This window comes from Maniola jurtina, chromosome 8 (assembly GCF_905333055.1).
Source record: "Maniola jurtina chromosome 8, ilManJurt1.1, whole genome shotgun sequence".
Classification (NCBI taxonomy): Eukaryota; Metazoa; Arthropoda; class Insecta; order Lepidoptera; family Nymphalidae; genus Maniola; species Maniola jurtina.
The window spans coordinates 10583744-10603210 of NC_060036.1; the positions used below are offsets into that span (position 1 = coordinate 10583744).

The 19467-nt window shown below is 36.1% G+C and overlaps 1 protein-coding gene across 3 annotated transcripts; it reads left to right on the forward strand.

Moving 5' to 3' along the window:
- Positions 1–1067: 1067 nt before the first annotated feature.
- Positions 1068–17395, forward strand: LOC123867865 (Fanconi anemia group M protein). Of its 3 annotated transcripts, none has more exons than XM_045910173.1 (19): positions 1068–1126; positions 1288–1484; positions 1846–1978; positions 2583–2766; positions 3049–3314; positions 3582–3728; positions 4292–4416; positions 5707–5950; positions 6323–6431; positions 6516–6617; positions 6930–7113; positions 7239–7308; positions 7658–7858; positions 8776–8959; positions 9752–9937; positions 10680–12763; positions 13871–14046; positions 14619–14718; positions 15578–17395. In XM_045910173.1, the coding sequence occupies exons 2-19, from the start codon at positions 1336–1338 to the stop codon at positions 15794–15796; spliced, it is 4863 nt and encodes a 1620-aa protein (XP_045766129.1). In that variant the 5' UTR covers positions 1068–1126; positions 1288–1335; the 3' UTR covers positions 15797–17395. The 3 variants fall into 3 exon arrangements, with proteins under 3 accessions (XP_045766129.1, XP_045766128.1, XP_045766127.1); XM_045910172.1 differs by having other exon boundaries at positions 1069–1167; XM_045910171.1 differs by having other exon boundaries at positions 1069–1484.
- The last annotated feature ends 2072 nt before the right edge of the window (positions 17396–19467 follow it).

The window sequence follows — 19467 nt, forward strand, 5'->3', positions numbered from 1 at the left end:
CATATATATTACATTACTAGATGCGACATCTTTAATGTGGAAAGACTAGGTTTACCTATCTACTCTATCCACCTCATACAACAGCATCTATTACGTAACTTTCATATAATTTTATGACAGATTATTTTTCAGTATGTAGGTACTGTGTAGGTACCTAAGTAGATCACAAGGGCGATCGATGGGATAGGGAGTGTATAAAATATGACTGAAGTAAGTACATACTTATCTTTTTCTATCCTCAAGTTATTCTTGCAGGATGGATAAAATTTACCTATTTACTTATTTTTTTAAACTCCACTCGCGCATTGATGTAGGTACTTACTATATTGCGCTCAAGACTCTTCTTGTGAACGCAACATCTATGGTGTAGAAAGAGCACCACTTGTTTAAGTTTGTAGTTTTGATTAGTTATAGGCAAAAAATGTTATCATTACTGCATCGTTACTAACGATTCGTTACCGAGTACCTATCTCTGGCAGACTTCATCCGGCACCTAATTTTGGCAAATTCCATAGTCGAATCGATGCTAAAAAAAACGATGCCGGCATCGGATGCGGCTTACTTAATAACGATCCGCATCGATGACAAAATTCAACGAAAACGCCCATCTCTAGAAACCAGTAAAAACAGTCATGGATATATGGCCGAGCGCCGATGGACCATATTCACAGATCACTATATACAGTCTAAAGAACCACTTTGAGTTTTCTGTTTTGACTTGTTTTTGGTTTTGGCAATCAATTGACAATTTGACAGAAAATGGATAACCAATATGTTTTTTTTAACGGGCTTTATGGCTCTGGGTTCGAGCTTTTTTGAGCCTGGTGTCGCAGTGAACTTTTTGCTGCATGTTTACAGTTCACGCATTTTTAAATATTATCTCGTAGATACTCCCGAAATAAAGAATTCAACGGTTGCAAGCATTTTTTTTCTGAATCAAGCTTATTATTTTCAAGAGTATTAATTTTGTTGAGGCTTTACTAATTATTACATCTGGCAACGCTGTAGTGTGTGTCACTTGTCAAGTTGTCAAATGTCAGTGTCAACTGTCAGTTTAATTGGTTCAAGTTTCAAGAAAGTTGTTACTTGTTATAAAATTCACGGATCAAAAAATAAAATATTTACGGTTTTTATAGTCAAATTGTTATCAATGTGTACATAATTACTGTTGGTTACAATAAATCTCATTAAGTGAATTTCATTTCAAGTTCTTCTTATCAACTTCTAACATAGTTGTTTTGATTTCAATTTCTTTTGATCAACTTCTAACCATCTTTTTGCCTACAGTTATGCACCTTTTATCATCTAAAACATAAATCATAAAATGAGCTTAGAATGGCTAATAATGCTAATAAATCATGCAATCTATTTGATGATGAATTCTTTGACGACTCCTCACTTTTGGCAAATTTTGATAATTCTGCTTTCAATCAAATCCCAGATGTTGCTGATAAAAGTGTTGACAAAAGCTTCCTCAATGTCAGGTGAGTGACTTATCTAATTGAATAGAATAACCCTAGCAGAAACCCTAGAAGAATAATCCTAGCAGTCAGCAAATGCTGACTGCTAGGACAGCACATCCTAGCAGTCAGCAAATGCTGACTGCTAGGATGTGCTGTCCAAATTTTTTTTTTCTTACCCTAGCATGTGGAATATTATTGTTTAGAGCTCATTGAGTAAAGTTTGAACAAACAAACATTTTTTGGGTTTTCTTTCACGGTTTATTGCAATATTCTAGCTTGGAAAAGATGCACCCAAAATATGATGTTTATAAGTATATACAGAACCCTTAAAGAACGAAGTCCGACTCACACTTGACCAGTTTTCAACACTTAATCATTGCAGTGCCCTGTGTTGTGATGAAGAGCTCAGTGGATATGACAAGATAACAGGCAAGACATGGGTCTACCCCACAAACTACCCTGTCAGAGATTACCAATTCAACATTATCAGAGCTGCCATCTTGAAAAATACTCTTGTAAATATTGAATTTATTTACTCATCTAATATTTCTCGTTTGGCAACAACTAACAAACAAAATGACAATGTCATAATTTTATTCTAAGATGATTATGATGATTACAACTTTTATTAGGATTCATTCTGATTGCATAAATGTTAGTAAACACCCTTCATACAATAGGTTCTGCTGTCAGTTTTACCATTTGCTGTTCACTGATAATTAATGTGTGATCATTGATAAATTTAGGTTATTTTAGGCATATTATCACCAGCAAATGAGCAAAATGTTTGCTAGTGCTTATTTACATACTATACACTACTCTTAAAGAATGTAAGCAATTAAATTTTGAAATATGTATCTGTTACTACTCAATACATTGGTGAACACCTTGTCTTATAACTGGATCATAATTTTGAAATTGTCTCTGGTCTGGTCTGATGGACGCTTCTGCTGTGTTTAGTTACCATCCTACCAAGCAATTTCTAATGCTCATAGAATAGAAAATTGACAAAGTGTTGATTGTCTGTAAGCATGTATGGGTTTAAATAAACTGTGATACACCTTCCTGCCTGCCAACTTGTCATAAAACCCAGTATCATGAAGAACTTTTTTTTTATAGGTGAGCCTTCCAACTGGTTTGGGTAAAACGTTCATAGCAGCAGTGATTATGTATAACTATTATCGCTGGTATCCTCTGGGCAAGATTGTGTTCACAGCACCAACTCGACCTCTTGTGGCACAACAGATTGAAGCCTGTTATAAAATTGTTGCCCTGCCTCCTACCGACACTATCGAAATGACAGGTAAAGCTTACTAAACAGTTTAATTTTGAAAATTTTAAAGTCCCATAATTATTTGTATTGTTATTTATTAATTTGATATGGCATTTGTCAATTAAACTGATTGCACCATGGATATTTTTTTACGCTGTTAGTACTGAACTTTTGTCTACTATTCACACTAATATTATAAATGCGAAAGTGTGTCAGTCTACATTATTCGTATCTCTTATATTTTTCGAATAGTAGGTACATGATCAATTTTTTTCATTTGAAAATATTCTATTTCTATGTAAAATATTTTAGGTCATATGCCAGTCAATACAAGAAAAACTCACTGGCAAACAAAGAGAGTTTTCTTTGCTACACCCCAAGTGATATACAATGATATCAAGTCTGGTATATGTCCAGCGCAAAAGATAAGGTGCCTGGTTATAGATGAAGCGCATAGAGCCAGGGGAAACTACGCGTATTGTCAGATAGTTTCCACGCTAACAGAAATGGGACACACTGTATACAGGGTGCTTGGTTTGTCCGCTACGCCTGGGAGTAAAGTTGAAGATGTTATAAGTGTAAGTTTAACTCTTTGCACATTACACATACTCGACGCTTACTCCACTTTTACTAGATTTGATATATTTTTGATTCTTAATCATGCCAAAATGTATTTACACTATTGCACGAATTTCGATTGTCTAGGAACATTGTTTGTTTGGCTTTATATATAAAAATAATTTGTAATTGTAATAGAATTTACACTGTAAATGCACTCAACTTTTTCAATTTTTGTTATTGGTATATATAGGTACAGTAATTATCACAGATATCATGTATTCTAGGTAGTAAAAAATCTGCACATAGCTCACTTAGAGTTGCGAACAGAGGCGTGTATAGACGTAGCATCGTACAGCCACTCGCGGAAGATTAACACCGTTGTAATTCCTCTGGGCCCAGAACTGACTCATTTGAGGAGACAGTACGTTGAGGTAAGTTTGTAAACCAATCTTAATGCTAAACTCACTTTACAGTCTTTTTGTATTGTATTTCTCATTGCTGAGGGTCGTGAGCCCTCTCCATTATTCATATAATGTTTTTGTGTCATATACTGCTACTATTTATTGATCTGTTATTATTGGTCTGTCTGTTGGCGTGTTACGGATATCAAGCTCGTAGACAAAATGAGTTAAAACCTAAAATTTTGGTATTTGTTGACCCAAAACCGAATATAGAATTAGAAATTCAATTACTTATTATTTTTCATACCCTATTGTGTCCCACACACACTAGACAATGATACCCCTTATCATTGTCTAGGGCTTATTGAGTAGAGTATTTACAAATATATTTTTAATTCTTTTTTTTATCCTAAAAAGGTCATCCATTTTGTCAGTTTTAGACCATTTTCTACAATTTTAGTACAATTGAAATTGTATACAAGTACCAAAACTATGATATAGGTCTCCATAATGTTATAAGCCAGGGGGCAACATTACATATCTTATTCAGACATATTCGAGTTATAACATCGCTATGTTTTATCTTATTCAAGATTTTAGATGGTTACGCGAGGAGGCTAAAACAGTTCAACATCCTACCACAAAACTTAGGAAATTTATCCAAGGGTCGGATTGTAATGCTCTATAAGGAGTACCAAACGAGAGATCGCAGTTCCAGGTACCTACTATGTCATTTCATTCATTTTTCATTTCATTTATTTATTTTCAATAATAAAGATAACAATATTGGTTTCTTTGTGCTCGTAAGCGCTTGACGGCTTGTCTGAGCTCTGCACATTCTTCTATCATTAGCTTACATGTAGGTACAATTTATTTTACATTAATAATTTTACATTATCAACACAATCTATACAAATATTACAAATTCGAAAGTGTTTCTGTGTGCCTATCTGTTTGATATACCTAATAAGCGATCCTTATCGATAAAATAATTACATTTATCATTATATTATATACTAACATTAATTAGGTTAAGAAACGAAATTGTAATAGTTAAATGTAGAAATAAGGAAAATATGTACGATAGATAAGAATAAAAAGGCTTAGTAAATAATGAAAATCTGTTTGCTACATATTCACTTAACCGATTTTGGCATTTAGTACAGACTAAGGGCGTTTTGCTGCAAAGTGCCGTGCGAAGACAGCGCGGCTGCAGCGCTGCGGCTGTGCTGCTTTGTAAATTTTTTTTTTTTTTTTATTCACTATAGGTAAGCGCTTGACCACAATCACGCCTGATGGAAAGTGATGATGTGGTCTAAGATGGGACGCGTTTACCTAGAAGGTGCCTATTCACTCTTGTTTTAAAGATACCCGGATTGTAATTGGTAGGAAACACAGATCGCGGAAGAGTATTCCAAACCTTAGCCATGCGTATGAGGAATGAAGACGCAAAACGTTTCGTGCGTGTAGATGGAATGTCAACGACATAAGGAAATCCATATAATCCTCCATCCATAAATCCATATAATTTCGATCGAAGAACTGATGCACCGGCCACAGCGCGGGTGTAGCACTACAGTTGTGCGTTTTTATTTATATGAATTTACTAGCTGACGCCCGCGACTTCGTCCGCGTGGATTTAGGTTTTTCGAAATCCCGCGAGAACTCCTTATTTTTCCGGGATAAAAAGTAGCCTATGTGCTAATCCAGGATATTATCTATCTCCATTCAGCAAGGAGTAACAAACATACACACACACATACAAACTTTCGCCTTTATAATTTTAGTGTGACAAAGCAGCGCGGCTAATTTCAAGGCGCCCTTAGCTTACATCGCGAGGACGGGCATAGGTTACTTTTGGTCCCGGAAAATCAAAGAGTTCCCGCGGGATTTTTGAAAAACCTATATCCACGCAGATAAAGTTGCAGGCATAATCCAGAAATACAATAAATATTGTCTATATAATATTGCAATATTACTTATATTCAAATCAGTTTATTGTTGACAGGCATCCACAGCACAATTACATAATGAAAGATTTCACACTAATCATATCTCTATTCCACGGCCTGGAGTTGCTCGTCAAACACGGCTCTCGAGTGTTTCTTAACTTTTTTGATGAGCATCCTGAAAAGTCTTGGATACAGTCGGATGATCAACTCACTTCTTTGTTGGAGCGTTTGCGCGATGACCTCGGGATCGATCCACTTTCCTTGGATAGGAGCGTTTTACCTGATGGGACTATACCTGAAGTAAGATCATCGTCATCATCATTATCAACTGATAGACGTCTACTGCTGGACATAGGTCTCTTGTAGGGACTTCCACACGCCACAGTCTCGCGCCGCCTGAATCCAGCGGCTTCCTGCAATCGTTTGATGTCGTCTGTCCACATAATGAGAGATCTTCAAGGGCTGCGCTTACCAGTGCGAGTCATTCTTGGGATTGAGAACGTCCATCGGTTTTTGTATCTGCCATGCTTATTGCCACGTCAGCGTCTAAACTGCTGCAGTAAACAGTTACAGTTTATCCGTTTTGCATGCTCCAGGCCTGATCGAATATCCGCTTAGAATCTTTATTATGCTGTAATTTACTAGTGTACTAATTCTGTTTTTCGTTTGTAGATACCGAAGGATTTGTCTTTTGGCCACCCCAAATTTGATAAATTGAAAGAGATTATATTGGACCATTTTAATAAAGCAAAGCAAAATGGACAAGATACTAAGGCTATAGGTAATAGTATCAAATTAGATTTCGCCATCATTTGGCCCTTATAGCTGGAAATGTACAGCTTTTTAGTACGATTCTTTGTTGCAGTGTTTTGCGAGTATCGAGAAAGCGTGAACCTAGTCCACTGTCTGCTTCTTCAATGTCGACCATTGATAGTTCCACAAATGTTTGTTGGACAAGGCGCTTCTGGTAAGTTTATTAAACTTACACTTAAACAGCATTGTATTAAACGTCATGTACCTCTCTCATATTTGTGGTTTGGTGCACTCTATATTCCTGCACTTTCATAGTTCGACGGAATGGCAATCTGAGTCGACAGGAGAGAGATTAGGCGCAGGATCGACGACTTTACGTCATCTTCGAGATGGGTGAACACCGCCAACTTACCAATTCCGGGCCGCTACTGAGAATTTCTTGCCATAAAAACCTTATACCTTATTTATTAACCGACTTCAAAAAAGGAGGAGGTTCTCAATTCGTCGAATCTTTTTTTTTGTACAGGCAAGAACGGCAAAACGGTGGTCTCCCAGAAGCAACAACTGCGTGTGATGCGCAGCTTTAGATCTGGAGAGTGCAATACCCTGGTTTGCACGTGCGTGGCGGAGGAGGGGCTGGACGTGGGCTCCGTTGACCTCATCCTCTGCTTCGACATCTCCACGCGCTCGCCCGTGCGCCTCGTGCAGAGGTAAAGTTCCAAAAAGCAGTTCCTTAATATGACCTCCCCGTCCACTACCATTTTTTCGAAGTTTTATTTCGGTTTGCATTGACCTTGTCTGTGTCATTAAAAAAAAAAACATTATATTTGTGTAGGTGCGGTCGTACCGGTCGTGAGCGCGGGGGACAAGTACACATTTTGGTCACCGAAGGAAGAGAACATCAGGTTGGTTATGCGATATTTAATAGATAATAATTCAAACCAAGTATATAGCTGACTCGCGCCGACTGGTTGAATTTCTAAAAATCCTCAGTGGCGATTCATTACTCCCTATCTTGTAGGAATTTTGAAAAATCCGACTTTTTCTAAATTGTTGAACTATAAAGGTAACTTCAACGCAAAATTTCATCCAATGACTTGGGCTGGGCGTTGATGATTTTTTTTTATATGTATTTAGATGATACGTTCATTGTTCATATCAAAAAATATACATATATATTAAGGAAAACCTAACTAGAAATATAAGACATCATTTATATAGTTTAACGTTATTGTATTTAAAATTTTATTTTAGACCCTGCTAGATTGTATGCGGCAAAGAGACGGTTTAAACAAGAAAATATTGCAATCAAAAGAAGTGGAAAACAACTTGTACAAGTTGAACCCTCGCATGATACCTCGAGATTTCATGCCAGAGTGCCAGAAGATGTTTATAACTGTCCCCAACACTGACAATAAAGATGATGCTAAAGCAGATTCCGGAAAATCGAAAAAAGTAAGTATACAAAATTACGTAAGTAATATTTTTAATTACCTAAATTGAAGGTTTTTGCGGTCAACAAATAAAAACTAAACTAAGTATGAATTTTTGTTTATTGCTAACCCACAGACCAAGTTAATTTTCTTTGACTTTTCATAGTTAATAATTAATTTGTGCGTTTTAAGCAATTAAATATCACTTGCTTTAACGGCGAAGGAAAATATCGTGAGGAAACCTTATGCCTATGTAACCTACATTCTCAAAGGCGTGGAGTTCTGCCCATCCGTACCATACCATATGACCACTATGGCCTAAACGTTCATTCTGAGAAATAATAATAATAATAATAATAATATAATAAATTTATTGAGCAAAACATAAACACATAAACACACAAATTTAAACACTGTTGAACAATGTACTAAGACTAGATTATTATACAATTTGGTACTTATGACCACTATGGCCTAAACGTTCATTCTGAGAAATGGTGATGACAATGCGTAAAGTCATTTAAAAACTTAAATATAAAATTTAATGAATAAATAAAGTTCAGAACAAAAAATAGTTTCAAAACAAAATGTTTGAAATGTTAACAATCAGGTATATTCTGATGCTTTTCTCTGAACTAAAAGAGTATCTGCGTCTTTTTCTTTTTAATGTCGCTAAAAAGAGACGGAAAATGAATTTTGAATTAAAGAATCAAATCGTAGTGCTACTCTACGAAAAATAATAGGCTCACGACTGACACCTAAAGTCACGAGGTTTGACAGTTCTAAATTAAATTAAGTTCGTTTGTCCTTTTCTTATTACATTGGTAAGGAAAAGATGCAAATACTCTAAAATTTAGTTAGGATCGAATCCTTTTACCAGTGTCCTTTTCGGAGATATCACAATTCTTTTTTATAAAAAATAATGTTTTAATGTTTTAGGGACAAAAGGATTTAAGGAACATGTTATTAGGCAGAGCATCCACAAGTAAAGCTGCCACATCTAAAAGTGATGTGCAAAATAAAGAGTGGCTCACCAAGGAAGAGTTTGATGCAATATTTCCGCATGGTTACAGAGATTATAACTATTTCGCTGATCCTGTTGAATATTCATCAATGAGCAAAGGTGAATTTTAAAGTCCATTTTCGTAAAAAAAAATTCATAAAAAAAAAGTTATTTTATAACAACATATATTTTGGTACTGACTCTAAATAATATATAAAAAAATACCTGACTCACCGATTGACTCATCAAAGTCCAACCTAAACCCCTGGACCTAGAAAGGTGAAATGCATAGCGATTCCCTTTATAATGTAGACAAGGAATAAGGCCGGATTTTTCTAAATACCCACGGGATAGGCAACAAAAGTGATCTATATTTTCAGCAAAGTAGGAGTGGTGGTCGGTAGTCTATACTAATAAATAAAATTGGAGTGTCTGTCTGTAATTTCGAAATAACTACCTCATATTAAGCTCATAGGGTTATTTGAACGATACCTTAACTGAATCACACGTTTTTAAAATTTTTGTCTGTCTGTCTGTCTGTTTGTTTGAAAAGGCTAATCTTTGGAACGGCTGAACCGATTTTGACGGGATTTTCACAGACAAGTAGAGGATTGATCAGGGTGTAACATAGGCTACTTTTTTAACCGACTTTCAAAAAGGGAGTTGTGTTTTTCTACCTATGTACACCGAAATATCTGAGATTTCTGAACCGATTTGCGTAATTTTTTTTTAATCGATAGAGGAACTTTGCGACATTGTTTCATAAAAAATTTGGATTCCAACTCCTCAATCCTGATGCTTCAGGGGATCTGACAAATCCACGCGGGCGAAGCTGCGGGCATCAGCTAGTCTCAAATAAAAAACTATTCAAGATGTATAGGTGAAATTGACGAAAACTATCGTTTTTCACAGAAAGATTAAACAGTCAACATGAAAAGGAAGACTGTCACTTGAGACTGGAAAAATGGTTGGAGTTGCAGAGAACTTTACAGGAGACAGTCAACATTGGGCACTCGGTTGACACGAATATATTGGCAGAGCTTCTACAATACACTCGCACTGGGGGTCCAGACATACTCCTTGCTTCCCAAAATCCAAGTAAGATTTTCTTTGACATCATTTTATGGTTTACTCGGGCTCGAAAGTGTGACTCGACAAATATTTCTACAGCGGCCCACCTTCGACTGCAATCCCGTATCTCTTTTTATCTCTATATATGAAAGAGATAAGAGTTTATGCAATAGAGAGTAATATGTTTATTAAATTTTAGGTTGCAATGATGTGCAAGCTGAATTGAACTTTATTGCGTTCTATCAAGAGTCGCTATTTATTTAAAAGTCTTTGTCCTTCTGTACCTAAAAGGTACTATTAAGTATTCTGTGCTTCTGTCTCTTTTCGAAGACGCTGGCATGTGCATCAGCTTATGCGATATCAATCTACCGTTTCTTTCGGCTGACCTCTTTCTTTGGCATTATGTATTTAAATAAGATTTCTTATTCTCGTTTATTATTTTTGCCCACTACTGAAATAATTATGAAGTAGAATGATTTAAGGTGTGGTGTGTTTATGTCTGTTAGAATCTTTCTTAACATTAACTGGATCGGTTTTGATATAAACAGTTTATTTTGCGTTGAATAAGAGAATTGTTAGTCAAGTTTTACAGTTATATACCGAAATAAATATTTTTGTATTTGTATTTTTTTGTATCAGCGGGATGCATTTTGTGGATTTTCAATTTTTAATGTGTTCACTTAATATTTGTTGAGATCAATCGACGAAGTTATTCTATTTGAGTTTGATGTTGTAAATGTAATAATAGTAATATCTGTTACGTTTACAGCTCCCAATACCCAAGACGTATTCAAACGTATCACCGTTACCTCGCCGAGCAAACCGAAACAAACTAAGAAGAAACAGAAGGCTACGTTAACAAAGTCTCCAATTAAAAATGGAGATATAAGAGCTTTATTCAGTACAGCCACTAAATCTACCAAAAATTACACTAAATTAATTAATGACTTAGATATTGACGGTAATTTGCCAACACGAGTTATTAATCTGCTAGTGGACTTAACGGTGGAACAAACAAATTCTGCAAAACAATGTTATTTTTGCGAGAATGTGTGTAACTGTTTGGTCGTCAAAAAATTTAAATCGAAAAAATCGCAACCTCTGGCAATACTAAATGACAAAACACCCTACTTGCCAGATATTGACTTGATTGACAATTTAACCGCCGATGTATTATTAAAATATGTTGAAAATAAGCCAGATATTGTACTTGATCTTTTATGTGAAGAAATCAAAAGTAGTCCACCAGATAATAAGGAAATTGCACCAGATAATAAAGAAATCGCCAAAAATTTCGATTTACAATTTGATTTTGGTTTTATAAGCGATTCACCTGAAGAGGAAAAAATAACTCCATTAAAATCTAAGGAAATTAAGGATACAAATTTTGATATTGGTGATTTAGATGACATATTTGCTGATAGCAACCTACCTGAAATGCAATATAAAGATGAAGATTCAAGCGATCCTAACAAAACATTAGAATATTTTGGATTGGACAGCTTTGAAGATATCTTTGCAGAATCGGACGATGAAGTTTCAGAGGCCAAATCAAACAATAAAGCAGAGTCAAAAATAGCTGTAAATGCAGTATTCAATAGTATTAAAATGTCACCTATTAATACAAAAGAAAGATCAGTTGATGGTTTCGAAACAAATACAAATTCCGTAGTAAATACGCGCCCGGCGAGCCCTTCTTTATTATCTGGAAAACCTACACAAATTGTAAGGCCATCCACTTCACCTATCTTTAGTAGTCAATTTAAAAGTGCGAGCAATATTCAAAGTTCAACGCCTAGTACTAGTGTCAAGAAAAAACTCAATTTAGGGATTCGAAAAAATGTAAAAGTAACTAAATCATCTCGAACAACAGTAGAAGAAGATGTTGATACCGTTAACAAGAGTATGTTTACGATAACACAGCTTGTCAATATGATCAATCAATCAGATAACAAAAGTCCATTGTCAAAAAATTGTACTGGCTGCAATGAAATAACTGCTCAAAACAAAACTGACAATGTATGTGATAGGAGTTCTTCACCAATATTTTTAACTCAGCGAGATAGAGGCAAAAGTATATACTCTGAGAGCAAACCTAGCATATCTAATGAGACAGATAAACAAAACCGCTTTGATAATGCATCTGAAATGGAGACATCACCGATATTTTTAACTCAACAAAATAGACAAAAGAATGAATCATACAACCTAAAAGAACAAAGAAAGTCTAAGTCCAGATTAAATACCACACCAAGTGTTATTATTCCTGATAGTGACAGCGATTTTGAGGAACTTATGGAAATGTCTGATGATAAGTTACTGAAAGGTGAAAACAAGACTAATCGCACACCTAATAAAAGAAAACTATGTGAAGATGATGACGATGATATAACGGCTTCACCATATTTTATTAAAAAACAGAAATTACACGACAGTCGTAGTAAAGCCTTAACTTTGCAGGAAAAAGTTCTTTCTGCGCTAACTTCTAGTAAAAACATTGTATTCGGCAATAATACTCAAGCGAATTTCATGATTAATTCGCCGTCTTTTAAGTTTGAAAAGGAAAATAATGATCCCTCGCCCTTTAGTAGTCCTGAAACAATGAGTGATGGTGAAAAACTACGAAATAACCTTGCAAAGTTGCAACTGTTTCGCCGCGATAGTAATCTGAGTCCAAGAAAACCTGTATTGAACGATAGTACAAACATGTCAAGTATCAATCTATTATCTTCACGGAAATTAAGGTTCGATGACAGCGATGACGACTTTGTTGATAGTGAAAAGATCAAAGGGAAACAAAGAGTTGACGCTAACAACACTGAAAAGCGCGCAATTAAACACAAAGTGAAAAAAGTAAGTATGATCAAAAACACAACTATATCTGATGAAAACCTTAAATTATTATTACACATACTCAATATGTATGGAGAAGCTAGATTTTTATGTCGTTTTTGGGTTTCTACATTCGGTAGCATTATTATTTATTATGCCACCAGTAAAACTTAGGCAGTCCTTTATTCGCCAGACTATACTAACTATCTATAACTAGAGGATGCCCGCGACTTCGTCCGCGTGGATTTAGGTTTTTAAAGATCCCATGGGAACTATTTGATATTCCGGGATAAAAAGTTGGCTATGTCAATTACAGGGACGCGAGCTACCTCGGTACCAAATTTCATACAAATCGATCAAGCGGATGAGTTTTTATGAATCCCGCGGAAACTGTTTGTTTTTTCGGGATATTAAGTAACCCAGAATGTATCCTAAGTCTGTACAAAATTTCATTAAAATCGGTTCAGCGGTTGAGCCGTGAAAGCGTAGCAGACAGACAGACACACTTTCGCATTTATAATATTATTATGGATAACTAGCTGTCAGTGGTGACAACACATCACCGCATCCATTACTGACTACGGGTCTCCCCTGAGAATGAGAGACAATCTACCATGTGTACGAACTACGGATAGATAAACTTCATCCAGATAAACAACATTATGGAGAACTTTCAGGCATGCCGGTTTTTTCAACGATGTTTTCCTTTACTGCTAAGGGGCATGAGACGGGCGTGCTTGCGAAATTCAAATTTAATTTGGTTTTTCGCAATTTGTAAAGTAAGACGACAACGTATTGCAACGTGTCGCAATTAAAATACCATAAGCCTACGTTGTCGTATTAGTTTACAAATTGCAAAAAACCAAATTAAATTTGAATTTCGCAAGCACGCCCGTCGCTTCCACCTTAAGCAAGAAAATTCTATTACTGTTCTATTACTAAGTATATTAAATTCTATTACTATTTAGGAGTTTTAACTCCTTATATTTAAAGGAGTTAAAACTCCTAAATATTCTCTGATTTCTGAATTTTAGGTTTGATTGCCCCTCGTTCTTTGTATGCAGTTAAAAATAGAGAAGCACAAATCGTACAAAAAATAAAAAATACCTTGCGTTTTACTTTTCACAGAAGAGGAATAAAGCAAGCGAATTCCTAGACTTAGAAGCGGCGTTGTCAGACTGTGAAAGCGCGAGTGGTGACGAGCTCTCGGACGACAGCGCGGGCAGCATTGTCGACTTCATCTGCGATAATAACGTCTCGCACGACGAAGAAGACATGCACGCACTTTATTTGAAATCGGTCAAGTAAGTAGTATCGGTGTCTTTATGCGACGTATTCCTCATTGTTAAGGGTCGTAGCCCCTTTCCATTAACATGTTCCCAGGTCCCATAAAGATCATGTTAATATACTTTAAGGGATATAATAGTTTGAACGTTATCGCATGTTTGGTTCCTCAGTCCTAAGTCTATAATGTTTCAAAAACTGCTCTCGTCAGTCTACTAGAGAAAAATGTATTTAAAATCGTCCAAGCCCTGACCCACATGATCGCGCGCTGTGTACGTTGAGTTTGTGGCAAGTTCTCGGCGGATTTTTATCCTCCGCGGATCAAAGTCTCTCGTCTGCGTAGGCTCTAATATGTACTACCGGGCACTGCGTTTTAAATAAGAATACCATCGGCAAGGTATTTTGTAAACAAAAATTTAACTACGAAAGAATTGAGTAGATCAATAAAGATATTTCGAAAGTTTGACAGGTATGGTGAAGCACCTTTTAATAATAATAATGAAATGCATAGTAATCAAAATTAGATTTTTATGGACAGGAATCAGGATGTACTATAATTTTTAAATTGTTTTTTAAATATAATTTATTACAGGAGTACAGTGAATGGAGTTTTTAAAATTCCTCAACTACCGAACAAGTACGATAAGCACGAGGTACTGTCGCAATATGTTGAGGAGGATGCTTATGAAATGGTAAGTTTCTTGAAGAAAATAAAAAATCTAAAAGCAGAGAAAGCAGTGTGTTATATTATTTCATGTCGTGCATACCTATTAAGATCTCACTCGCCATGCAGCTTTGTGCCAACGGTCATATCAGAAGTACAGTAGTAGTGACAGTTGACACATAAGAATTACAAGTGTAAATTAAAAATTTATAACACCCCCGACAAGTGAAGGTTACAGTAATAACTAGAAAAGAGCTGATAACTTTCAAACGGCTGAACTGATTTTCTTGAATTATGGCTAAGAACACTCTCGATCAAGCCACCTTTCAAACAAAAAAAAGTAAATTAAAATAGGTTCATTTGTTTAGGCGCTACGATGCCACAGACAGATACACAGCTAATAAGACATATAACTTATAACACCCCTCTTTTTGGGTCGGAGGTTAAAAATGACGAGTGGGATCTTAAAATGTTTGTATTATATAATTAGTTAGATATAATTTATAGCTTACTAGATGATGCCCGCGACTTCATCCGCGTGGATTTTGGTTTTTTAAAAATCCCGTAGGAACTCAGATTTTCCGGGATAAAGCCTATGTTCTTTCCCGGGATGTAAGCTATCTCTGTACCAAATTTCATCAAAATCGGTTAAACTGTTGGGCCGTGAAAAGCTAGCAGACAGACAGACAGACACACTTTCGCATTTATAATATATATAGTATTAATGTGGAAGTAAAGTATGGATAGCACTCGGGAATAATGTACTTACCTCTATCTATATATCTATGAAAGAATTAAGATCTGATTCTGAAAATCCTTTCATTCAAAAATTCATCAGTTCAGTTTCTTATGTCTTTGTCTAAAACTTTTTTGAAATCATATTTCAGGATAGCTTCTGCGTGGATTCTCATATTGGTTTAACTCAAATCGACGAAGTGTCGCAGCTAGAGCTCGCTGAAATGCGGTTAAAAGAAAAAAGGAAATGCAGAAAAACGTCTAAAGCTGCGCCGAAGTCGCCAAAGGAAAGTGGCGATAGTCCAGTCGTTAGAAGGAAACGTAAAAATGCTAAAATGCAAATTCAGAGTGATTCGGAAGATAGCAGCTAGCATAATCATGCACTCATAGAAAAGAAATTCTTGGTACCCCATTCCCCGCTGAGGTCAATGGAATATTGCTGCAGTGTGGATCCGGAACCCCTCCTAACTATTATAGGGGTCCGTGCTTTTTTAAAATACTGGACTTTATTTTGGGAGAAGTGAGGCAGGCGAGTTGGTGAAAGCACAGCAGAAGTTCAACTCCAATTTTTCAAGTTAATACATGTAAAACTAACTGACTGACTAGCTATAGCACAGCCTAAACCGTTGGGGTTAGAAACTTGAAATTTTGACAGTATGTTCCGTTTATGACGGAGGCACTCAAGGATTTTTTAGAAATACCATCCCTAATATATTATGCTGATGTAAAAGCATCTACTTTAAGTATTCATTTAGCCATTTTATCTGTGATATTAGAAATGTCGAATCTTATTATAAAAATAGGTATTCAATTGTTGATGTAAAGGGTAATGATTAGCTGACGTTAATTGCATAGCTTCTTATGATATGAATAAAAGCGGAATCTAATTTGTTGCTAAATCTAGTTTGTTCAATGTAACGATCGTAATCACTTTCTACTGACTAAAATTGTTTAAGAGTTTATCATAATAATATACAGCAAGTTACAAAAATTGTAATGTATTTGTACCTAACTAGAAATTAGAGCCTCGATAGCTCAACGGTTGAGGAGCGGACTGAATTCCCAAAGGTCGGCGGTTCAAACCCCACCCGTTGCACTTTTATCGTACCCACTCCTGGCACTACCTTTACGCTTAATTGGAGGGGAAAGTGGAGTAAAACTTTGGTGCTACGCTTTATTTCAGTTACCTACAGAAAAAAGTAAAACCATGCACGATGCACGTTAGCTATATGAAGTACCTACATTATCTACTGCCTGAAATATTTAAAAGTACCTATTATCTACGTTTTAGGAAAAACCAGGGCGATTATGTTTTTAGATAGAGCCTCCACAAGTAGAGCTTGCACGGCAAAATATAATAATCATGTACGAAACACAGAAATGTTACCAGAAAGGTTACGACTCAACCGATCACAAAATCCGTGTAAGTTTTTTTTACTGTCGGTACCTAATCCAGATTCTATAGGATTCTATCATGACCTCTTACACATTTTTCACGCGAAGTCACTACCTGTTTCAATTGCATGATCAACTTGTTTAGCTTTAGTTAGCTCTAATTCGCACGAGCGTTAAAAAAGCGTTGCGTTAAAACCCAGCGTTGCGCTGAAGATACAAAGTGCGTCACTTGTTAAAAAAGCGTTGACGTGTGAACGGATACTTGGGAATGCATTTGTTCTATTTGAACGCTTTTTAACGAGCTTTTTTAACGATCGTTAAAAAGCTCTCATGCGAATGAGGCCTAACATTATTTTTAGTACTAAAAAAAGGGGTAAATAAGGGTAATTTACTTGTTTATCATGATAATTACACTCAATACACCTGTCTGTGTGTGCCCTTAATGCCGCCTAGAGAAGCCGCTGGAAAGAGATCATACGAGCCGCAGTGAAAGAGAACTTATAGCCAGGACCACTCTGCCGAGTGAACGATTGAGGAGAAAACTGACAAATAAAACATTTTTTATTTATATTGAATTATTTATTTCCTTTTTTTGAATCACCTATTATACAAATACACTTTTATTATAATATATGGAGCTGGCGAACATAACTGTTTAACCTACACTTCTGAACAAAATACTTTTTTTCTTTAATACATACGTTTTTGGCCCACTGAATACAAATCTGAACTCATTTCTCAGCAAAACAGCATTTACAGAAAATGAGACCAAAGTTCGTGATTTCGATTACAACAGTAAAGAGCTTTCGGCTTCGTAGAGCGTTGTCCCTGTCACTCATTCCAATGTGTAATGTGACGTTTTGTCGGTCTCAACGACAGAGACAGCGCTCTACGAAACCGCTGTCTCTTTCTAAGGGTCGATGTACAATATTTCTTGACGGCGCAACTGTAGAAGGATTTTTCCTTCTGAAAAGTTAAAACTAGTGCAATTACACCGTTTTGTTAGCCAGCTTCTCACTGTTGTAACTTGTACCTACTATAAAATATTAATTTACGCAGCAAGAATCAGTTGCATTACAGGTCCTCTTGTTGTATGTATATTGTATACGCTTAAAGCTAGGGTCGTTAGGGACAAATCAAGCAGGAATTCGGCGCATGGCATTGTGCGAGACAAAGTTCTATGGTTCTGAGACTTTATAAAAGAAGTGACATGCACTAAACTAGCGGCACGCTATGATGGCCGGTTTGACGTTTGTCCGCTCATGAAGTTCCGTATTAATTGATAACGACTTTGAAGGAAATAATTGTATTACTTTATTGACGATAGTGATGTGCAGAGATTCATAAATTTTATCGAATGTAGTTTTAGGTTTAGGACTCAAAATTTATTTATTAAATTGATTTCTTAAATGTATACAAGTGTAGAAAAATCAGTTTGCACCATTTAAGGGGTGAATGTACTTGTGAATATGAACAATTTTCACTATGTGGACAAACCTCTGAAATCTCAAAAAAATATCAATAAATTTTTAAAAATGGAATCTAATACGATCGTCACATAGGATCGCTGGCTAGCACAACTACTACCTCCGGCAAACTCGCGTCAATGCTCAATGCAAAACAAAGCAGTTTCGAATTGACGTTGCTTCGAAAAGTATAAACTGTCAGTGCAATGCGATTGTGATATAGTTTTGACCTGGCTTTGGATTTCAAATATTGATACTGCATTACTGTTGACCCTTGCTCGTTAATTTGGACTCTGTTCAAGCCCTTTGTTGTGGATTTCGTCGATATGACCGAACGTACGCAGAGAACTGTTCTAAATAGTCAGACACGTGAGTTCGTAATACGCCTTCGTAACTATTTCGATCGTGAAGCTCAAAATGGAGGGCCAATTTTACCTATAACGTCAGTGGTTGAACGCGTAGCTGATGCGCTTAATATTGGACAACGAACTGTTAGACGGATAACTAAAAAAAAATATGGCGAGACTGGCACAGAAGAAAATAAACTTCACACACCAAAAAAGAGAAAACGAGCAAAACCAGTCGTAGGCATCGATAGCTTTGATGCCGATGCTATCCGAAGACATGTTTACGGCTACTATTTACAGAAGGAGTATCCAACAAGAAAAAAGTTGGTGCATTCACTGAAGGAAGCTGGATTATTCTTCGGTGGGGAAAGTTCTTTAACGAAGATTTTGAAGACCATTGGATTTCGATACAAAAAATGTAACAAACGCAAAATATTGATGGAAAGATTTGATATAGCGATGGCAAGGTATACTTTTTTACGGCAAGTGAAAGAAATCAAAAATTGGCAAAATGTTGTGTTCTTGGATGAAACATGGCTTAATGCTAACCATACTGTAGGCCGTTCTTGGAACGATGACACAGCAGCATCTACTTCCAAAGTTCCTGTAGGAAAAGGATCGCGACTTATAATTTGTCACGCCGGAACCATCAACGGGTTTGTCGAAGGTTCTCTCATGGCTTTTGCGTCAAAAACCACTGGAGACTATCATGAAGACATGAATGGAGAAAAGTTTACTGAATGGTTTACCTCAATGTTGTGTAGCCTCCCTGAACCATCTATTATAATTATGGACAACGCCCCATACCACTCGATGCAAATTGACAAGCCACCT